The sequence below is a fragment of the Blennius ocellaris genome (genome assembly GCF_963422515.1).
Source record: "Blennius ocellaris genome assembly, chromosome: 2".
In the NCBI taxonomy this organism is placed as follows: domain Eukaryota; kingdom Metazoa; phylum Chordata; class Actinopteri; order Blenniiformes; family Blenniidae; genus Blennius; species Blennius ocellaris.
Window position 1 is genome coordinate 4,326,470 of NC_137651.1, and position 21,647 is coordinate 4,348,116.

Below are 21,647 nucleotides of genomic sequence, written 5' to 3' on the forward strand. Positions count from 1 at the left end.
GTGTGCTAACACTGGATGAGCTGCTCTGCAGCAACCCACCTCCTTGGAGTTTGCTTTTGCAAGAGTCTCTTGAGAAAGAAGCCTGGCTTCGCAGGCTCTTTGTTCCACGTGTGGATTCAGAGGTGTCAAAGCCTGAGAGCTTCAACCAATCAGTGACTGGCTGATTGCATGGGGGAGGAGTCTTGTGAGCAGAAAGGGGGGAGGAAGGTCCTGGAGAATGTCCCCCCTTCCCCACTCTAGGTGTGAAAGGCCATCACATTCCTGGGTCAGAATTCATGTCATGACTGCGTCTCATGACAAATGAATATTGTCTCTCCCCAGAAATGAACAAACTTTCTGTGGTCCTGCAGATCCCAACAATAGAAAAGAATACAGTGAGTGGAATATTGATCCCCCCAACACACACACACACACACACACACACACACACACACACACACACACACACACACACACACACACACACACACACACACACACACACACACACACACACACACACACAGCTCTGTTGGCACACAGGTGATTCAGGTGATTTGGCCCCTCCGGTAAAGTAAACTGTGATGCAACAGGTTCTCCACCCTGCTCCTCCGTCACTCCAGTATAAAATGAGACATGAAACACAGCTCAGCAGTCCTGCTTCTCTTTCTGTCTCTGGGTCCAGTTCACCAACTGCTGCCATGCATATCGTCAACCCTGTAAGTATTCCAAATAAGTGCATTTGCACTGCTAACTATGTAACATGATTAATATGTTTTCCTTCCATCCAGCATCATTAGTAATGTGTTTTAGAACAGCATCAAATTAATACCACTTGTCATCAATTGCTGCCAGCTTAATTTATTTATTGAATTTATTCTTACTTCCTGCTGATAAAAGATGTATTATATTACATTAGAATATATTTCAATTTACATCATGTCGAAACCAAACAAAGACATTATGAAGTGAAAATGCTGTGTTAATGTCTTTTTCTCTGAATTATAAAAGTATGGTCTGAAGGAGAGATTGTAGCTGACCTCAGTACCATTCAGTGAAAGTACTTAGAGTGTTCATTGAATCTTCACAGACGTAAAGATCAACTTATGATGCAAGAAATATCAAATACCCTCTGAAACCTAGTCACTACCTACATTTTAACTATTTTACACAAATAATTTCCAACATTTGCAATGCTGACACAATTAGAAAAGATTGCATGAGGACCCCATTATGAATCTATTGAATCTTTATCATAACAGGAACTGAACTGACAAACAAAAAGCTGCATTTTTGAAGCTGTAAAACTTTATATTTTGAGCGACGTGCCATCGATTAGTAATCTACGTGACTACGATTTCCTGATGTGTCTAACCTACACTGCGGATGTTTATTGTTGTTGATTCCAGACTATCCCCTACCTGGGGCCGATCCCATCGATTCAGGATGAGGGTTCATTCATCTCCCTTGAGGGCTCCACTCCTGAAGGTGCAAAGAGGTCAGTTTGGAAAGAAAAACAACTTCTCACTATTTGATAACTTAATGTGTTTGAAGCTTCACAGTGTATTCCCATCAGCAAGAGCTGGTACTTCTAACCTCGTTTGATGGATATTGACCAGTGACACCCCACAAGAGCTGCAGTTTTAGAGATTTTCTGATCCAGTCAATGTCAAATTCTTTCGAAATCGTCACACTTGCACTTGATTTCTCTATGAAGTGCCTCAACAGTGAAGATCAAATGATGTAAAATTCACCTGTAACAGAGGTAGTATTGACTTGACTTTAAGTGGTCATAATGTTATGGCTGATTGGTGCACATGCATGTTTTAAAGCTCCATTTAGGTTCTTTCACATCACATTCACACTACATCTCAGGCTCCTTTGTTCGGTGAGACTTTTCTCTCAAATCAAATCAAAGCAAACTTTATTTATAGAGCACTTTTCATACAAAAACAAATTGCAACACAAAGTGCTTCACATAAAATAGAAAAATATAATAAAATAAAATAAAAACACACGCACGAATACACACACACACACACACACACACACACACACACACACACACACACACACACACGCACACACACACACACACACACACACACGCACACACACACACACACACACACACGACACGATCCCCAACTGCCCGTAACAAAATGTAAAAACTGATGTAAGAATGGTTGGGCACTGATGATCCAGGAGAGAAAACACCATCCTCAGGGGGCCGTCCTTTATTTCCCTCCACTTTGCTGCACCTGCACTGTTTTCTTTTCTTCAGTACTGAAGAAACTTATCAGTTCCAGCAGGACTCACTCATCCACATCTTTTGTCCAAACCTGGCAGGTTTTACATCAACCTCCTCTGTGGAAAGTCTGAAAACGACAACATCGCCCTGCACATCAATCCTCGCTTTGACAAAGGTGCCAAAGTGGTGTTCAACACTCGCGAGAATGACAAGTGGGGCACCGAGCAAATTGTGAACAGCATGCCTTTCTCCCAAGGCCTGGCCTTTAAGATGAAGATCATCGTCACTGCTAACCGCTTCCAGGTCAGAACAAACTCACCGTACAAACATTTTCATCTGGAACACTGAACTTCTGCTGATTTTTTTATTTTTTAGATTCATGTTACTTACAGTTCAATTGTAACAATGATTCTTAGCAATAATTCTGATGATGTTGAAAAGTCTCACTATTACCCTGACTAATTGAGCCATATTAGTAAGAAACATGCATTTGGAGGATGAGCGCTGGAGTCTGTGTGTTCAAATGGAAGAAAATGTCAAATTCTCCCTGTCAAAACAGTTTATAAGGAAATATAATAATAATCACATTTGTGCAAGGTACTGAAAATGACCAAATTTCAGATACATAATTATTTTTCTAAAAAATGTGACTTAAAGGTGAATATTTTAAGTAAAATTGAATTTAATTGAATTGAATTGAATTGAATTGAATTGAATTGAATTGAATTGGATGGAATGCTAAGAGATAGTTGAGTATTCAATAGATATCACTCTCTCTCTACTATTTAATTATAGTTACTAGTTAGTTCTTTCAACATTATTAGTTACTACAAAAAAGAGTAACTTAACCTTGCAGTTTAATCAAAGTACTTAATTCAATTTTTAAGCAACCATCCCTCTCTAAAAGAGATTTTTTATTTTTCCCTTAACCTGCGTTAACATTGTATGAAATGATATTGTTGTCACATATAATTTTAAGGAAGTCGTTTCCTTGCAGATTGAAGTGGATGGAAGAGAATTCTACACCTTCGCCTTTCGTATGCCTGTGGATAGAGTTGCTGCATTGCAGATCGGAGGAGACGTTACCATCCACGTTATGGATGTGAATGAGGTGAGGGTTGAACTCCTCCACATGCTGCTTGCTGCTTTGCTACAAGTCAGAAATTATAGTGAGGATTTCTGTGTGTGTGTGCCAGGGGGCAGGAGGAGGCATGAATCAGTATCCCGGAGGAAAGGGAGCAAGTATTATAATTATTAAAAGATACAAGCTTCAGTTTGTTTTGTTCTCACTGAGTTTGAATGTGTTGGGATTCATGGTTGGTTATTAGCATTAAATTACTGTGAATAATAGATTACTGAAAGTAATAAATCACTGGAAGTAATTTATGAAAAATCTAAATGATTATTGGAAGTAAACGGTCATTTACTCATTAACAACTCCTAAAGTAACTACTTAAAATTAATAAATGATCGAAAATCATTTACTAACGAAAAATGATTTATTTGAATACATTCATTATTTATTCATTAATAAAAGGATAAAAGGATAAAAGGATAAATAAATTGGAGATGGGGTGATAATTGTTGAAGTCGAAGGGGGCGTCACGTGACCACTGTCAATTTGTTCCCGTGGTATCCACATGTTCCTTAGTTCTCAAAGAAATGTGGTCCCCCCCCCCCAGATGTCTTACATTTACATCATTGCTCGTCTTACTAATCTGCTATGACAAAACATTCATGTGTCATTTTCTCTTTCTATTTGTGTTTTCAGGCCTGAACAGGAGGAAGAATGGGAGGAAACAAGGAGTAAAACAAGTCAAGACAAGACGCATGAAATGCTGTTATCACAGTACACTCAAACAAATAACTCATTGGATTAACTCAATTGTATTTTGGGCAGTTTTTCCATCCAAAAAAGTTTCTTAATCCAACTCAATTTGGGTTTGTTTCTGCACAACAATCGAACTGCGCTAAATGTTTTCACATTTTCCAAAACCAAACCAATCACATATACGTAAGCTAATTTATTTGGTATAGTGCTATTAAATTAAATTAAATAGTTTCAGTTGATAATTTGCATTGCAGTAATTGTATCATTTTTCATTTGGTTAACCCCAAAACACATAACTGACAATAAAGTTGGTTTTCTTAAATTCTAAAGAAACACGAGTGAAACTGGTTTAGTTTTTTTTATTTAAATGTAATAAAAGCTTAACGCTTAATGTACAATGGAGGTCACATTTTAAAGAACCAACAATGTAATTAATAACATTTCAATAGCTGACAAAAACAGGAGTTTAACCTCATGCACAATCTTAGAATATTGTAATAAGTTCAAATATAAAGGGAAAAATAGATTTTTTTTAAGATGTTTTTAGATTGAATGAGGCCCTCAGTGATAAAACATTATGCTTCTTTGAAACAGCAAGTGAATAGAGACACTTATTAAGACTATGTTATTAATATACTAAACAAATACAAGCAGAAGCTTCATAAGTCCCTTTTAGAAAATTCACGTGTTTCAGGGCTGGTTTACTTGAAACAACAGTTAGTCTGAGTTTAGAGAAATGTTAGAATTATGATGTTTACATGATCTCCGAAATGTGACATTTGCTGCATTGATTTATAAAAACTGTTAAAATGGCTGCAGCCAGCCGTTTTAGGTGCTGCAGATTGTGGAAAAGTACTGAATGGCATTATGGGAAGTGTAGTGTTTTCAGTCTGTGTGAAGGCTCACCAATAGGAGACTACGTTACTCACGCCCTTTCTAGCAGTGGCCAATGGGAGGAGGGAATTTAGCGGAGCGCGTGTTTTAACTACCGGGACCTCCCAGAGTAGTGATGAGAAACCCGACTCCTCGAACGGACTCACGGGTTTTTGAGTCGTTCATCCAAGTGAATCGGTCATTTGAGTCATTTGAGTCATTTGAGTCATTTGATTCAGTTGAGTCATTTGATTCAGTTGCGCAAGAGCACTATTTCCACCCGCTCCAGGACCTGGAGGCTCAGCTGAACTGCGACATGAACCAGGGGGAGAATCATGTATTCATAGTAAAATGATGAAACACTTCTGAGGAAAATAAACAATAAGTACACATTAGTTTTTAGTGATCCTGGTCTCCTTATTCTAGATTATGTGTGTTGTTTTTGAGGTTTGGTTGAATCAGAAAATAAATTAGATAAATGATTAAACTGAATAAATACCTGGCATCCAGAATGGCAGATATACAGTATATTTTAATGTATGCGTATGTTTTTATAGTTTTTTTTCCTTCCAACATTCTGATTTTCTTTTTTTATTAGTATCAATAAATAATCTAATAATAAATAATGTTATGTTCATAGGGCAGAACTAATTATAGGGGACAATATTAAATGTAACACAATACACGCTACAGTGGTATTTTAACATTGTTTATTGTGTATTTAGCCATGTATTATTCATGTATTAATCTCTACAAGCTTTGTGAAACAAACAATGTATTATTTTTTTCTCCGCCGTCACTCGGAGATTTTCAGGTGAGGGAGGGGCGGAGGACTCACCGCTCACCGCTCATGAGGTGAACGACACAGCGGAAGTGCTACTGACCGATTCAGTGAACGACTCTTTCAAGTTTTGAGGGGAGTCGGTCATGTGAGCTGAACGATTGAAGGGAGGTGAGTCGGTCATTTGTGCTGAACTCCACCTCCAAGCTGACTCGAGTGTGCTGAAAGCCTCATGTGAATGTCAGGAGCCGGAAGCTGCTGTGCTTAGCAGCTGGCGTTACAGCTACAAGCTGCTTTTAGCAGAAAAAAGACAAAGATAAAAAATTCTTAAAATGCAAATGTTTATTTTTTTTTCTGTCACAACCTCAAAGGTAAATGTGAAACATCACAATTGAAATGTCAAAAACGAAAATTTGGAATAGAAAGTAAACAGAAACTGGAACTTACACTTAAATGAATAAATACGAATAAAATAACTATGTGCAAAATGTAAATGAAGGCGTTTCACAAATTATGAATTAGTGCAAATCTCGTAAACAATCTTCCAAAGTAAATGCAAATAAAATTTCAATATTTAAAATAACAATGAACTTTCACCAGTGCAATGTAAGAATAATAAATAAACACAGAAATAAAATAAGAATAAAAATAAATAATATGAATAACAACTATTTAAATAATGTCAAATAACGTGCAAATGCAAATGCAAAAAACAATGGCAAGTAAAACATTAAATTTTCAACAATGCAAAAGAACAACACAACTAAGTACAAAGTAAACCTCTCTGAATCCTCCTTACAAATTTGCATTCAGGAAAACAAGTTCACGCAGTTTTTCAGGACTGAGCCTATTTCTCCTGTCAGTGAGGATTTGTCCAGTTTTGGAAAAGATCTGTTCTGAAGGCACTGATGTTGCCACGATGCACAGTTTGATTTTTTACTTCTATTAATAAATAACGTGATTTTCAAAGGGTGAAACTAATTATAGGGGACAGCATTGAAGGCAACAAAGTCGTATTTTGAACATAATTTATTGTGTATTTATTTCTTCAAGCTTTGTGAAACAAACAATGTATTTATTTTTCTTCTCCGGTGTCACTCAGAAACTTTCTGAGCGGAGCACCGCTGCAGATTTTCAGTTGAGGGAGGGGGGGAGGGCTCACCGCTCATGAGGTGAACGACACAGCGGAAGTGCTACTGACCGATTCAGTGAACGACTCTTTCGAGTTTCGAGGGGAGTCGGTCATGTGAGCTGAACGATTGAAGGGAGGGGAGTCGGTCATGTGAGCTGAACGATTGGAGTGAGCTGACTCGGGCATGTGAGCTGAACGATTGAGGGAAGGTGAGTCGGTCATTCGTGCTGAACTACACCTCCAAGCTGACTCGAGTGTGCTGAAAGCCTCATGTGAATGTCAGGAGCCGGAAGCTGCTGTGCTTAGCGGCCCAGCTACAAGGAGGCTGTACCAAAAATGACTCAGTGAACGAGTTAATGAACGTGAAAACTCGTGAGTCACCGTTCAGTAAAGTGACTCGCGGGTTTTGAACGATTCGTTCAAATTTGATCATCACTACAGATAATGCCTCCACTCCTCCAACGCAGCCTTGATGGCCAGGAGCTCTCGATTGCCGATGTCATAGTTCCGCTCAGCTGCGGTCAGCCGCCTGGAGAAACAGGCACAAGGGTGGAGCTTCCCATCCTTACTGCTGCGCTGAGAGAGCACTGCCCCAACACCGACGTCTTACGCGTCCACCTCCACCACAAACTGCCGTCCTGGATCCGCCAGACTAAGCATGGGGGACGAGGTGAACCTGGCCCTGAGCTCAGAAAACGCCTGCTCAGCCGAGGGACCCCAAGAAAATGGGACCTTGGGAGAAGTTAAGGCATGTAGTGGTGCCGCGATGGAGCTGAATCCCCTGATAAACCGCCGGTAGAAGTTAGCAAACCCCAAAAATCGGAATAATTGTTTGCGGCTACCCGGGGTTGGCCAATCCGCTACAGCCCTGACCTTCTCCCTGTCCATCTCCACCCTCCCCTCCGAGATGACGTGCCCAAGAAACGAAACTGTGGGAGCATGAAAAACACATTTCTCGGCTTTGACAAACAAATTATTGCTGAGAAGACGCTCCAAATCAAAACGAACATGCTTGACATGACTGGCAAGAGCCAAAGAAAAGATCAAAATGTCATCGAGATAAACGAACAGAAACTTATTCAACGCGTCTCTCAGCACATCATTGACGAGATTCTGGAACACTGCGGGAGCATTGCATAACTCGAAAGGCATCACCAAATACTCGTAGTGGCCAAAAGGTGTGTTAAATGCCGTTTTCCACTCGTCCCCTTGCCTAATCTGGACCAGGTGGTAAGCATTGCGCAAGTCCAGCTTAGTAAAGACCTTGGCTCTCTGCAGGCGTTCAAAGGCCGAAGTCATGAGGTGTAGTGGGTAGCGGTTTTTAATGGTTATCTCATTGAGGCCCCTGTAGTCAATGCACGGCGGAAGAGTCTTGTCCTTCTTTGCCACAAAGAAAAATCCCGCCCCTGCAGGGGAGGACGAGGGTCTGATTATCCCAGCCTTTAAGGCAGACTCAATGTAATCCTTCATGGCCTGATTCTCGGGTTGTGACAGCGAGTAAATGCGACCCTTGGGGGGAGTGGTACCTGGCAATAACTCAATGGCACAGTCATAAGGACGATGCGGTGGCAGGGATATCGCCTTCCCTTTGTTGAACACCTCCTTTAGATCGTGGTAGCAGCCGGGAACTCGCTCGAGGTCCGAATACACAGGAACCTCCACGGCTGCTACCTTAACTCCAGACACTGACCGACAATGCTCAGCACAGTCCCTTCCTCAACTCAAAATAACCCCCGACTCCCAGTCAATATGGGGCTTGTGCAAACATAACCAAGGAAGGCCCAGGATAACTGGGTAGGACGGACTTAAACCTAAATGAAATGAAATCTCCTCAACATGGGAGGGACCGAACAATAACTGAACAGAAAGAGTCTTCTTCTCAATAGAAAATATTTTGCGTCCATCTAAAGCAAAAGCCTTTAAAGGCACTGATAACAGTTCAGTGGGGATATTGTGTCTCTCAGCCCACTTAAGGTCCATAAAGTTCTCATCTGCGCCAGAGTCAATGAAAACATCAATGTCCAACTTGGTGTTGGCATACCTAAGTTGAGCCGGTGTGAGTCTTCTTAAGGGCGCAGTGGAGGGTTTCTTCAGACTCACTGGGGCCCTCCTTAACCCAGGTGAGCCTGTCCCTTTAAGAGAACACGCTGCAGCTCTGTGCCCGTGCTGACCACAGTACAAACACAGGCCGCTGGTCAGGCACCGATGCCGCTCCTGCTTGGAGATGCTGGTGCGGCCAAGCTGCATCAGCTCCTCCGGAAGCTGTGCAGCACTTGGGACCTGCTCCTGCTGGGAGGCGGGGTGGAGGGGGGCGTGCTCCTCCCGTGCGCTCCTGGATTCTCCTCCCTGCTGGTCAGTCTGCCTCAGGCGATCACGGACTATCAGGCGATTCTCCATCTTGACCGCCAGGGCAACGAGGGAGTCCAAGTCATCGGGGAGATCTACCAAGAACAGCTGGTCACGAACCGGGCTGGCCAGCCCGTAGAGGAAGGTGTCCCGCAGTGACGCATCATTCCAGGCGCAGTCTGCGGAGAGAGTGCGGAACTCAATCGCGCAATCGATCACCGACCTCCTTCCTTGACGCAGCGCTGCCAGCGCTCGAGCCGCCTCCTGTCCGCCGGGACGCCAATGGAAGCTCTTCGACAGCGCCTCCGCGAACTCGTCCACCGAGTCACACAGCTGGGATTGGCGGTTCCATTCAGCAGTGGCCCAAGCCTCTGCTCTGCCGGACAGGTGGGAGATGATGTATGCGACCCTCGACCTCTCTGTTGGAAACGCGCCCGGCTGCATCTCGAAGTGGAGACCACACTGGACCAGGAAGGGTCGCGAATCCCCGGAGTCCCCCGAGAACCACACTGGGCTTGAGAGCGGTGACGGCGGCATCACGACGGGGGCAGCAGCAGCTGGCGGCACTGCGGCGGCAGCAGCAGCTGCAGGCACTGCGGCGGCAGCCGCTGGCACTGCGGCGGCAGCGTCAGCTGGTGGCACTGCGGCGGCAGCGTCAGCTGCTGGCACTGCGGCGGCAGCCCGAACCTCTGGGGCCGAGAGGCGAGTGATGAGCTGCTGAAGGTGACCGGTGAGTTGGTCCAGGTGAATCTCCACTGACGTGTGTCGATGAGAAAGGTCGTGGAGACCCGCCGTTAAACCAGACAACTGCTCGTCGTGTTGAGTGAGCCGGTCTACCTGCTCGCCAACTGCTCCCAGCAGCTGGTGACCAGAGTCCGCTGGGTCTATGATGGTTGGTTTGTTCTGTCACGGATCACGGACAGGACCCAAGTGCAGGACTCTGGAGGCAGGCTGAGTTCAAAACAAGTCTTTTATTAACGACGACTGTACAGACTGATGAATCTCAGGTTGCTCCTCGACCTGAGGAGCGTAGCCGACTTGAACTCTGACATACTGGACCGGACGGACGAGACATTAATGACAAACAAACCAACACTGAACAAACACACAGACAGGACATATATAGGGCAGGGTGATCACAGAAAGTGGCCACAGGTGTGGTGCTGGACAGCCCAGACCTGTGGCCCGCCCACTCTTAAAGGGGACCTCAGCCTACCTCCTGACAAATAGGAATGTGTCACTATACAAACTCAAAAGAACAACAACAACTACACCGAGCAGAGCGAGAAGATATGCTTATTTATGAGGATGGTAACTCTGATGAGGTGAAATGGCTTATTCTCATATGAAATTGTGATACTCTGAGTTCATACAATAGAACCACTGAGAAAAAGCCTCAACATTCCTAATAGCATTGCGAAGGAAAACGACAAGGAGCATGTGTTAGTATCCCACGCTCCAACACGAGAATGTTTGATCTGCTGGCAGTAGTTTTAAAGACTAGCCATGAACATCATCACACAAATGTTCATTTCAAGCTGTTTATGTTGCATAGCACTGTTTCGGTTCATTTTCACAGTTCAACTTTACCTTGAAGCAATATTTGTGAGTTTTTCTCCTTATGCAGAACTGAATCTGATTATATGTTTCAGAATGACAACTTTCTGTTTGTTTTCATTGAGTTGCAATGAGAGCGAACATGTAATTCATCTTCCTGATTACTGTTCCTATATATAAATAAAGATGCTATTGAGTGAGAGTTACTGCTTTCTTGTTACCATAATCTACTGTTAAAACTTCCTGTGAGGTACAGTGATACGACTAATAGTGCCATTGCTGTAGGGTTGATTATTATTATTATTATTATTATTATTATTATTATTATTATTATTATTATTATTATTATATGCTGCCTTCATGTAACTGGGAACTCATCAAACTAGTTGGGAAACAGTTCCTATGGAAAGGATTGACGAGACCTGTATGCTTGATACGGGGAGAGAAAAACAACTAAAAAGTTTGAATGAAGTAACGTGTGACTCTACTACAACAACTTCTTTTTTTTTTTCGAGAAGCAGTAATCTAACTTGTTACTATTTCCAAACCAGTAATCAGATTAAAGTTATTTATCCACGTCACTGTGCGTTACTATTGTAGCGTCCTGCAGGACGAGCTTTTTGTCTTTAATGTCACCGAATAGAACGGACAGAGGTTAACCGGCTGCTGGTCAATTCCTTCATTCCTTCTCCTCCAACTGTAGAACACACACACACACACACACACACACACACACACACACACACACACACACACACACACACACACACACACACACACACACACACACACACACACACACACACACACACACACACACACACACACACACACACACACACACACATATTGACACATTACTAAACCTCAACATTGCAACAAGAGCACAAGAGATTTTACACTATTTTAGTAATTTTACTCAGTGAAAAGATATATTGGCAGAAAGACCCCCCATTTTTTCAATCAATCAATCAATCAACCAATCAATCAATCAATCAATTAATCTTATACTTTATTTGTCCTGGGGGCTGGGTTTAAATGTCACCTAGACCAGGCAGTGCAAATAACTAAAGAGATAATAATGCAGCAACTGCCTACAACTACATCAGCCGGTAAATAAATACCAGCCGGTAAATAAATACCAGTAATAATAACTGGTAATCAGATTACTTTTCTGAGGTCATTGTGGCAACACTGGAGCTGATGAGTTTCATTGTGGCTGTGGGCGTGGTATAATTTGTATATGATGTCATAATGTGGTGCCTTGATCCCTTTAATAACTTCAAAGGTCTTTGAAACGCCTATGATGTCTATGGCTTTCAAGATGAAAGCCATTTGACATCATAGGCACTACAAAATAACGTCAAATGCCTTTGATCTTGAGGCTTATTTAGTGTCAACTTCAGACATTGGAAGACTGTTCTATCTGCCAGCACTGCTTTCTGCCACATCATCAACGAGCCTTTGCCATGATGGAACCTATGACTTTCATTTCCCCAGAGTCTGCTCAATACTGGGTACCACAGCCCGCTCTATACTGGGTACCACAGTCTGCTCAATACTGGGTACCACAGCCTGCTCAATACTGGGTCCCACAGCCAACTCAATACTGGGGCCCAGGGCACGCTCAGTTCTGGATACCACAGGCACCACAGTCCAACGTTCCACTGGTAAGTACCATTTAGAATATGTAGAATATTTAGAATATCTAGACTATAATATAATTACCTGGAAATACAACTTATAACGAGTATGTTAAGTCTTGGCAGAATCTAGACCAGTATTTTGAAGGCTTCCCAAAGCAACATTTCATACACCCTTAAATAAATTGTGGGGTGTTTCTGAGCTCCTGCTGCAACAGTGCCATCTCATAAAGCATTATATTTTACAGTGGGTCGCATATGTACATTCTGTATAGCTCTACTACTTCTTCTGAATCCAGAATTAGATCGTCTGATTTGGCTGAACAAAATTCATTTGGTGAATTTTTGACAATAAGTACAGAAATGTGGCAGGGCCTAAAAATACTAATACTCGGATTGTGTCGATTAAGTAAAGTACCATATTTTTGTGCAAGAAATTCAAGCCAAAATTTGTTGTGCTGATTAGAACGTTTTTAAAAATGAAACAAAAGAGGCCCAAACTTGGCCTGTCCATGACAATGAAGAAGAGTGGTGTGACTTCTTCCTCCCCGTGTCTTCCTGTGGATGTTTGCAGTGTCTTTCCTCTCTTTTGCTGTCTTTTTGTGCCATCTTGTAATTAATTCTTGATATGTTTCCGTGAGTCTGCCCCAGGGCAGCTGTGGCTACAGATGTAGTTTACCACCATCCAGTATGGAATAAATAAATAATGCAATGCAATTTAAAGCTTCTTTGAGTGTCTAGAAAAGCGTTATTTAAAACCAATGCATTATTATTATTATTATTATTATCATTATTATTACTATTATTATTATTATTATTATTATTATTAGTAGTAGTAGTATTATGTTTACCCTCTTTTGACATTGATCCTCTCTTTCCTCCTATCTTCTCCATTGCTGTATCTGACCACTCCAGCATCAGCAGGTTGCACAAGGTCGGGAAGCCGAACAACATCGGGAGGCTGAACCGTGTGAGAAGGATGAACAGCATTGGGAGGCCAAACATCTTCAGGAGGCCCAGTGGCATCAGGAGGCCGAATGCCTTCAGATGGCCGAAAGGCTTCTGGAGGCCAAACATCTTCGAGAGGTCGAACAGCTTTGGGAGGCCCAATGGTGTCAGGAGGCTGAAAAGCTTCAGGAGGCCAAAATCCTTCGGGAGGCCGAACTGCTTCGAGAGGCCGCACGGCTTCAGGAGGCCAAACAGCTTCAAGAGGCCGAAGGGCTTCAGGAGACGGAAAGACTTTGTGAAGCCGAACACCTTTGGGAGGCCCAATGGCATCAGGAGGCTGAAAGGCTTCAGAAGTCAGATAAACTTCTCGAAGCCGAACAGCTTCGGGAGGCCGAGCTTTGTGGGGAGGCCCAACAGCATCAGGAGGCTGAACAGCTTCAGAAGGATGAACGTGCCAGCTTTTCCGAAGTTGACGCTGTGGAAAACCTCAAAGGCTTTTGGGGCATCAGCAGTGTGGAAGAGGACAATATACTGCCCAAACAAAAAGAGGATTTGAGCAACCAGGTTGGAGCTCTGGAAAGCAAACCAGAGCATGTGATCTGTGTGAAGATCCAACAGCCGAGAGGAGAGGAGGAGGAGGGGGTTCAGGCACAAAGCTCTGAAACCGACAGGAAGATGCATGAGGCAGGCGACCAACTTGGAGAGCTGAAGCAGACTTGTAGCAATCAGCTAGACGAGACCAAAGAGCAACTCGGTGACTGTGAGACCAATGCTCGCGGTCTCAATTCCTCAGTGAAGAACCTCACAAATGCTTTTAACATTAAGGAGGCCGAGTGTGTCTATTTAGAAAAGGAACTGCAAGAAAAGAATGACATGGAGAGTTCCATGATTGACAGAGACAAGCCACAGACTGAGCAAGAAGAGAACGCTTCAAAGATACCGGAAACACAGAGAAACACATGTTTCTCAGAGTGGATGGAGAGGCTGAAGAGACACAGGAAGGAGCAGCTCGAGACTCAAAAGAGGCAGGAGATTGACACAGACAAGCCACAGACTGAGCAAGAAGAGGAGAACGCTTCAAAAACGCCGGAAACACAGAGAAACACATGCTACTCAGAGTGGATGGAGAGGCTGAAGAGACACAGGAAGGAGCAACTCGAGACTCAAAAGAGGCAGGAGATTGACACAGACAAGCCACAGACTGAGCAAGCAGAGGAGAAAGCTTCAAAAATGCCGGAAACACAGAGAAACACATGTTACTCAGAGTGGATGGAGAGGCTGAAGAGACACAGGAAGGAACAACTCGAGACTCAAAAGAGGCAGGAGATTGACACAGACAAGCCACAGACTGAGCAAGAAGAGGAGAACGCTTCAACGATGCCGGAAACACAGAGAAACACATGTTACTCAGAGTGGATGGAGAGGCTGAAGAGACACAGGAAGGAGCAACTCGAGACTCAAAAGAGGCAGGAGAGGGAGTTTTGAGGCATGGCACATCTGTACCTACTGATGTAAATAGTTTGCTGTGTGTGATAGAGTTTATTGCTTTCTCAAGAACACTTGAAAAATAAATATTCTGCTGTCAAAAGTTGTTCAAAAGAATGTTTGTCTGTATTGGTTTTTTGGGGAGGAATACATTCTGTCTCTTTTTCTTTTGTATTCATGGATATATTCTAATTTACTCATTCCAATATACGTACCCAGACAGCACAACTTGTCCTGAAAAATATGTCTAATACATGGTTATGCATCACAGGGTCAAGGTTTTACATAGTACACACTGTCAGTGGCATTTCTATATGTAAACATTTGGTGGGGCAAGATTTGATGTCAGGTCTCGTGACAAGTAAAGTGGGTGCACAAGTTTTTAGCCACAACATTGTGACGGCCATAAAAGCGTTGATCTCTCGAAAAAGTGTTGCACTGGAAATAGCCCATTGAAAATAAATAAATAAATAAGTTCATTTGAAAAAAAGGAGGGCACATTTTTTTTAACCTGGGTCTTCTATTTCGAGGATTGGCTCATGGTTATGAGTTACATAACCAAGAGAAAGTATTTAATGCCGCATCACTCAGTTTACCACCAGTTTCGCTCTGTTGCTCACAAGCTGGTATTAATGACGATTCGCTCCGTTTGTGTGACGCAGCGCCTCAATCAGCGCCAGCTAATCAGCTCTAAGCATCTAAATGACAATGTTGGTGGGTGGGGTTTCAGGCTTCAAGCCTCACCGGGCATCAAAATCACGTGAAGTGAATGAACGGAGCCACAGCCTGAGCATGAATCCCTCCTTTCTGCTTTGCTATCCACTGTCCCTTAACTCCGTGCATGACGTCACAGGGTTAAGGAAAGGCGTTTGGACGCTTCCTACACTTCCCAATGATCTTGACAAAGATCTCCAAAGTTTTTTGGGCATACATTTCATAACAGACCTGGCCCAGTCACTGGAGGAAGAAGGAATTGATCAACCAGACGAGGCCTCTGAGCCACGGACAGAGGTGAGACGTTCACTCACCCTTCAGTAACAGGAACTCAGAGCTGCGATTTCAGTCGGTAAGAAGTTGTAATTAAATAATTAAATGCCATTTTGTCATTATTTGTTTTTTATTACCATACTATGAGTAGTATTATTTTATATATATTGTTTCAACCTGATGCCTGTTGATACTTCATAACACAAATAAGTCCACAACAGTGGTTTAGTTTCTGGTTTTGCTTTCAGTTTATTTCTGATAGCAGTCGTCGCTCCAACTTCACTGTAGATGTTTTCTCATCTACTTTCCTATTGTAGTTTGAATGCAGCATCATTGTTGTTTGGTAAACAACCTTCATAGATATGGGATACATCTTGGGCCAGCTGGAAGTGAATTTGAATTCTTGAAATCTCAATCGCACATTGAATTTCCAATACATTTTTGTATCGGTGTAGTTTACACCAGGGAAAAAGAGCGTAAAGTGGGTTTGTTCTTCAGATGATCTCAGAACTCACCCAGACTGGCTCCAGTTCTCAGTGGGAATTTCCCATTTTAAGAGCAGTTTAATGCATTTTCCCCACCTTAAAGTGAGACTTTACTTCTGAACACAACATGAGCACACAAGAAATGTGTCTTATCCAAACAGAACTAACTAAACCACAAGAACCAAAACAGTTGTAGTGAAGTTGTATTTTTTTATTTTATCATTTTATTTCTGTTTTACAGTGAAAACATAACTCACTGAAATATTTGCTATACATTTCTTGCAGGGTGTATATTTGTGTGGAATTCTTGCATGAAAGATTTTCATGATATTAATAAAATAAATTCAGCGTCACATCTCCACTGTTCAATGATTGATGAAACAAAGATGCTGCAAAGCTCAATGGTCTGAATCCAATGTGTAATTTAAGAAGATACAGTAGAGGAGAAAAAAACCCAACATTTTTGTAGCTATTTGTAAATCATTTGCTGTATAAATTGCACAATATTCAACAGTGTTGTCATATAATTCTAAATTCTCCAATTTCAATGGTGTTTATAACCAATGCGATCATGTGCATGTATAAGTAATTTAGGAAGCATTGAAAAACATTGTGGATTAAAAAAAGGGCATACTGGAAGAATCACTTCATAATAACACATCAAAAATATTATTTAATTTTTATTTACTGCAAAGCAAAGACATTCATGGTAACAAAATATGTACTATTGTGTTTGAAGAAGCTGTATAGATGAGTGGGATGAGAGGAAAAGGCACACAGAAGCAGGAGGAAGGTAGAATGGATTATGAACTGAAATGAATAAATAAGAGAGTTAAAGATCAGAACCAGCCTTTGAATTCAGTTAGAAATGCTGATTTTAAAATAGACTGCACACCTCGTTCAAATCACAAACTCTCACTTTGGGTTGTTTAACTCAGCTGGAAACGAGCTGCGTCAGTTCTCGTAATGTGTTGTCGTGCCTCAGCGAAGCAGGTTAGTGTGGACACGGTGCTCAGGCCCCACTGGGTGGCTTTCTAGAGTTTTTCGTCTCCCTCCTCCACGTCCTTCAGACTGACGACCTCCAGAGAGCCGCGGCCCTTCGTCTCGCATCGGATCAGCTCGTCGATCTCTCTGAAGCAGCCGGGATCCACGAGACAGACCTGAGAGAGGCAGTTTAATAGAGTCAAACTGTAGGAATCAGCAACGGCGAGCATTTCTCTGAAATAAAGAAAAAGACAGAGCACGAGGAAGCACGGCTGAGCATTCTCAAGAAACCAAACTCACCATTTCTAGCTCCTCGTCGAAGTCCTCGCTCTCCACCACCTGCAGCAGCGGCTTCAGCTTCTCCTTCAGCCTCTTGCCGTCCTTGGCGGGCAGCACCAGCCGCAGCCTCATGTGAGCTCTTTGGATCTCCATGGTCTCCTTCAGCTGTCGGATCACCTCCAGCGCCTGAGAACCCGACAACACGCCAGTTTGACAAGCAGACAGCTCTTATATTCATTGTTTCGACAGCTTCAATGGAGCTCAGCGAGTTCCCATCAGGAACACGGACTCAAAACAGAACTTCAAACACGCCTGTTCAAACCTGCTCTTCCTTAACTCTTACTTTATTTTCATTGTAATTTCTGGTTATTTTTGTTTTTGCTATGTAAAGCGTCTGAGTGTTAAGAAAAAGTGCTACATGAGTTTGATGTATTATTATTATTTGCTTCTTACAGTTAGGGTCATCAATCAGTTCAGGATTATAATGGCATGCTCCCTGTACGCAGGAGATTTGGATAAAAATGTACTTGTTTTCATGACATTTGAAAATAATACATGACCTGGATGACTGTGATTCTTCACAGACATCATTTGGACTATTTCTTACATGGAGATATACACTGACTGGCCCCTTCATTGAGTTCACCTTGTTTGAACAGAATTTTAAATTTTCAGTAGCACAGATTCAACGAGGTACTTATATTCTATTGGGTTATATTTGTGCCAAAATTCTGAGCGAGCGATGGGAAAATTTGAGTGCAAAAAAATTAATTGTGCAAGCACACTAATAGCATTTTGAGGAAATATTTAAATTGCGCAAAGACAAACTTGAGATTGCGCGCTCAAAAATAATTTCTGCGCTCAGATTCTTCCTCTGCCAACCTCTCTCTCTCGCTCGCTCAACCTCTCTCTCTCTCGCTCGCTCAACCTGTCTCTCTCGCTCGCTCAAATCTCTCCACGTCCGCGCTCAAGTCCTGCTGTGCGCTCTCTCAAAATGTGCAAAACCCAAATGTGACAGACACGGTTGTTCACCAATCACAGAAATTTGGGGCGGGCATTGAACTCTGATTGGTTGCTTCGCTTTCTGGAAGTGCCTCATAACCGACAAAGAAGAAGAGGGAAAAACAAACTGCGAGGGAAAACAGAAATAAGGAAAACTAAAGATAATGACCCTGGATTACAACATGTTTTCCCCCGCAGTTTGTTTTTCCCTCTTCTTCTTCCTTTTCTTCTTCGTTGGTTATGAGGCACTTCCAGGATCCAAAGTAACCAATCAGAATTCAACGCCCGCCCCAAATTTCTGTGATTGGTGGACAACCGTGTCTGTCACATTTGGGCTTTGGACATTTTGAGCGAGCGCACAGCAGGACTTGAGCGCGGACGTGGAGAGATTTGAGCGAGAGAGAGAGAGAGAGGTTGAGCGCGCAGAGGAAGAATCTGAGCGCAGAATTTTTTTTTGAGCGTGCAATCTCAAGTTTGTCTTTGCGCAATTTAAATATTTCCTCAAAATGCTTTTAGTGCGCTTGCACAATTAATTTTTTTGCGCTCAAATTTTCCCATCGTTTGCTCAGAATTTTGGCACAAATATAACCCCATATTATTCATAATGACGTGTAAGCGTGACAGCTGGAGGAACATCCATGATGTGGATTTGTGAGAAAGTAAACCACAGCGGTGTTTGGCTCACGCCACTTGTGTGGAAAGTAATGTAAATGTCATTTCGTCGAGGTCTTCGCTGAAATCTCACCTGCTGCTCGGTGCTCTTGTTCGGCTTGACGGAATAGTGGATGTCCTTCATCGCTCGCTCGATGAGGCTGACCGTGTACGGCCTCTTGGTGTCGGGGTTAACGCACTTCTCCGCCACGATGGTGGCAATGTCCCTGAACATCGTCTCCAGCTGACTCTGTCTCTCTTTGTCCGACACCTGAAGCTCTCCTTTGGCCAAGATCTGCCCACAAAATGCAGAAGAAAAATGTCATTGATTTAAATCATTAAAAAAAGAGCAGATCAAAATAGTGTCACGGATAACGGACAGGACCCAAGTGCAGGACTCTGGAGGCAGGCTGAGTTCAAAACAAGTCTTTTATTAACGACGACTGTACAGACTGATGAATCTCAGGTTGCTCCTCGACCTGAGGAGCGTAGCCGACTTGAACTCTGACATACTGGACCGGACGGACGAGACATTAATGACAAACAAACCAATACTGAACAAACACACAGACAGGACATATATAGGGCAGGGTGATCACAGAAAGTGGCCACAGGTGTGGTGCTGGACAGCCCAGACCTATCGCCCGACCACTCTTAAAGGTGACCTCAGCCTACCTCCTGACAGTACCCCCCCCCTCCACGACCGGCTCCAGATGGCCCAGGCATCTTAGGATGCTGCCTGTGGAAGTCCCCGATCATGTCTGGGTCCAAGATGTCCCTAGCAGGTACCCAGGCACGTTCATCAGGGCCATACCCCTCCCAATCCACCAGGTATTGAAAACCCCGTCCACGCCGGCGAGCTGCCAGGAGCCGCCGGACAGTAAAAACCTCCTCACCCTCTACCATACGGGGGGGAGGAGGGGCACTGGAAGAGGGAACCAGGGGGCTTTCACGGGCAGGCTTAACCTTCGACACATGAAAGGTGGGGTGGACACGAAGCGAGCGGGGCAAACGAAGGCGCACTGCAGAGGGGCCAACCAGCTTAACTATGGGATAAGGTCCAATAAACCTTGACGCCAGCTTCTTAGCATCTGAGCGGATAGGCAGGTCCCGGGTGGAGAGCCACACACGCTGACCAACATCATAAGTTGGTGGGGGAACCCAGCGCCGGTCTGCAAGCCGCTTGCGCTCTGCAGAACACTGCAAGAGCTTGTTTCTGGCCTTGAGCCAAGCGCGTTTGCATCGCCGCACCATCGCCAGAGCTGAAGGGGCACTAACCTCAGATTCTAGGGCAGGGAACAGGAGAGGTTGGTAACCATACACACACTCAAAGGGAGACAGCCCAGTGGATGAACAGGGCAGGGAATTGTGCGCGTATTCCACCCAGACTAACTGCCTGTACCAAGCAGCTGGGCTGTCAGAGACCAGACACCGAAGTATGGACTCCAGCTCCTGGTTCACCCTCTCCGTCTGGCCGTTAGACTCTGGGTGGTACCCAGAGGAAAGGCTCACCGTAGTCCCCAACAGCCTGCAAAACTCCCTCCAAAACCGAGACACGAACTGAGGCTCCCTGTCAGAGACAATGTCCCGCAGGAACCCGTGAAGGCGGAACACCTGCGTCAACATGACCTCTGCCAGCTCCTTGGCTGATGGGAGTTTCGCTAAGGGAACAAAGTGGGCCATTTTAGAGAAACGGTCCACTACGGTGAGGATGGTGGTAAACCCTTCTGCGTCTGGGAGGCCAGTGACAAAATCTATTGACATGGTCTGCCCATGGTCGGGTGGGTACCGGGAGCGGCTGCAACAGACCAGAGGGGCGAGACCGCGAGGTCTTGTTACGCGCGCAGACAGGGCAAGCCCGGACATACTCACGGACCTCCCTGTTCATCTCTGGCCACCAGAAACGCTGTCTCACCACAAACAGGGTGCGCTGAGTTCCTGGATGACACGACAGCAGGTTAGTGTGGGCCCACTGAATCACACTAGACCATACCGGGGGACAAACAGGCGGTTGGGTGGACAACCTGGCGGTGCCGTCACCCCCTCCAGAGCCCGCCGAACCTGCTCCTCAATCTCCCACGTCACCGCACCCACCACACAGGTCGGAGGTAAAATTGGCTTGGGGGAACGAGGAGCAGGATCCGGCTCAAAGACCCGGGAAAGGGCGTCAGGCTTCACGTTCTTAGCCCCAGGCCGATACGACACCACAAAGTCGAACCGGGTGAAGAACAAAGCCCACCGAGCTTGCCGAGAATTTAATCGTTTGGCTGCCTTGATGTACTCGAGGTTTCTATGGTCGGTCCAGACCACAAACGGGTGCTCTGCGCCCTCCAGATAATTAGTGATGAGAAACCCGACTCCTAGAACGGACTCACGGGTTTTTGAGTCGTTCATCCAAGTGAATCGGTTGTCTGAGTCATTTGAGTCATTTGA

At 44.0% G+C, this 21,647-nt stretch overlaps 2 protein-coding genes across 2 annotated transcripts; one reads left to right on the forward strand and one right to left on the reverse strand.

Moving 5' to 3' along the window:
• Positions 1-624: 624 nt before the first annotated feature.
• Positions 625-4,161, forward strand: LOC308142764 (galectin-4-like). The gene is made up of 5 exons (XM_080513334.1): positions 625-698; positions 1,389-1,477; positions 2,329-2,533; positions 3,228-3,341; positions 4,002-4,161. The coding sequence occupies exons 1-5, from the start codon at positions 681-683 to the stop codon at positions 4,005-4,007; spliced, it is 432 nt and encodes a 143-aa protein (XP_080369460.1). The 5' UTR covers positions 625-680; the 3' UTR covers positions 4,008-4,161.
• Positions 4,162-16,833: 12,672 nt separating this feature from the next.
• LOC308137003 (ribosome maturation protein SBDS-like) lies at positions 16,834-20,978 on the reverse strand (the record flags this gene model as incomplete). Its single annotated transcript, XM_080505559.1, has 5 exons — positions 16,834-17,108; positions 17,194-17,458; positions 17,583-17,747; positions 19,309-19,509; positions 20,829-20,978. 4 exons carry the CDS (start codon positions 20,976-20,978, stop codon positions 17,333-17,335), a joined length of 642 nt encoding a protein of 213 aa, XP_080361685.1. The 3' UTR covers positions 16,834-17,108; positions 17,194-17,332.
• Between the last annotated feature and the right edge of the window lie 669 nt (positions 20,979-21,647).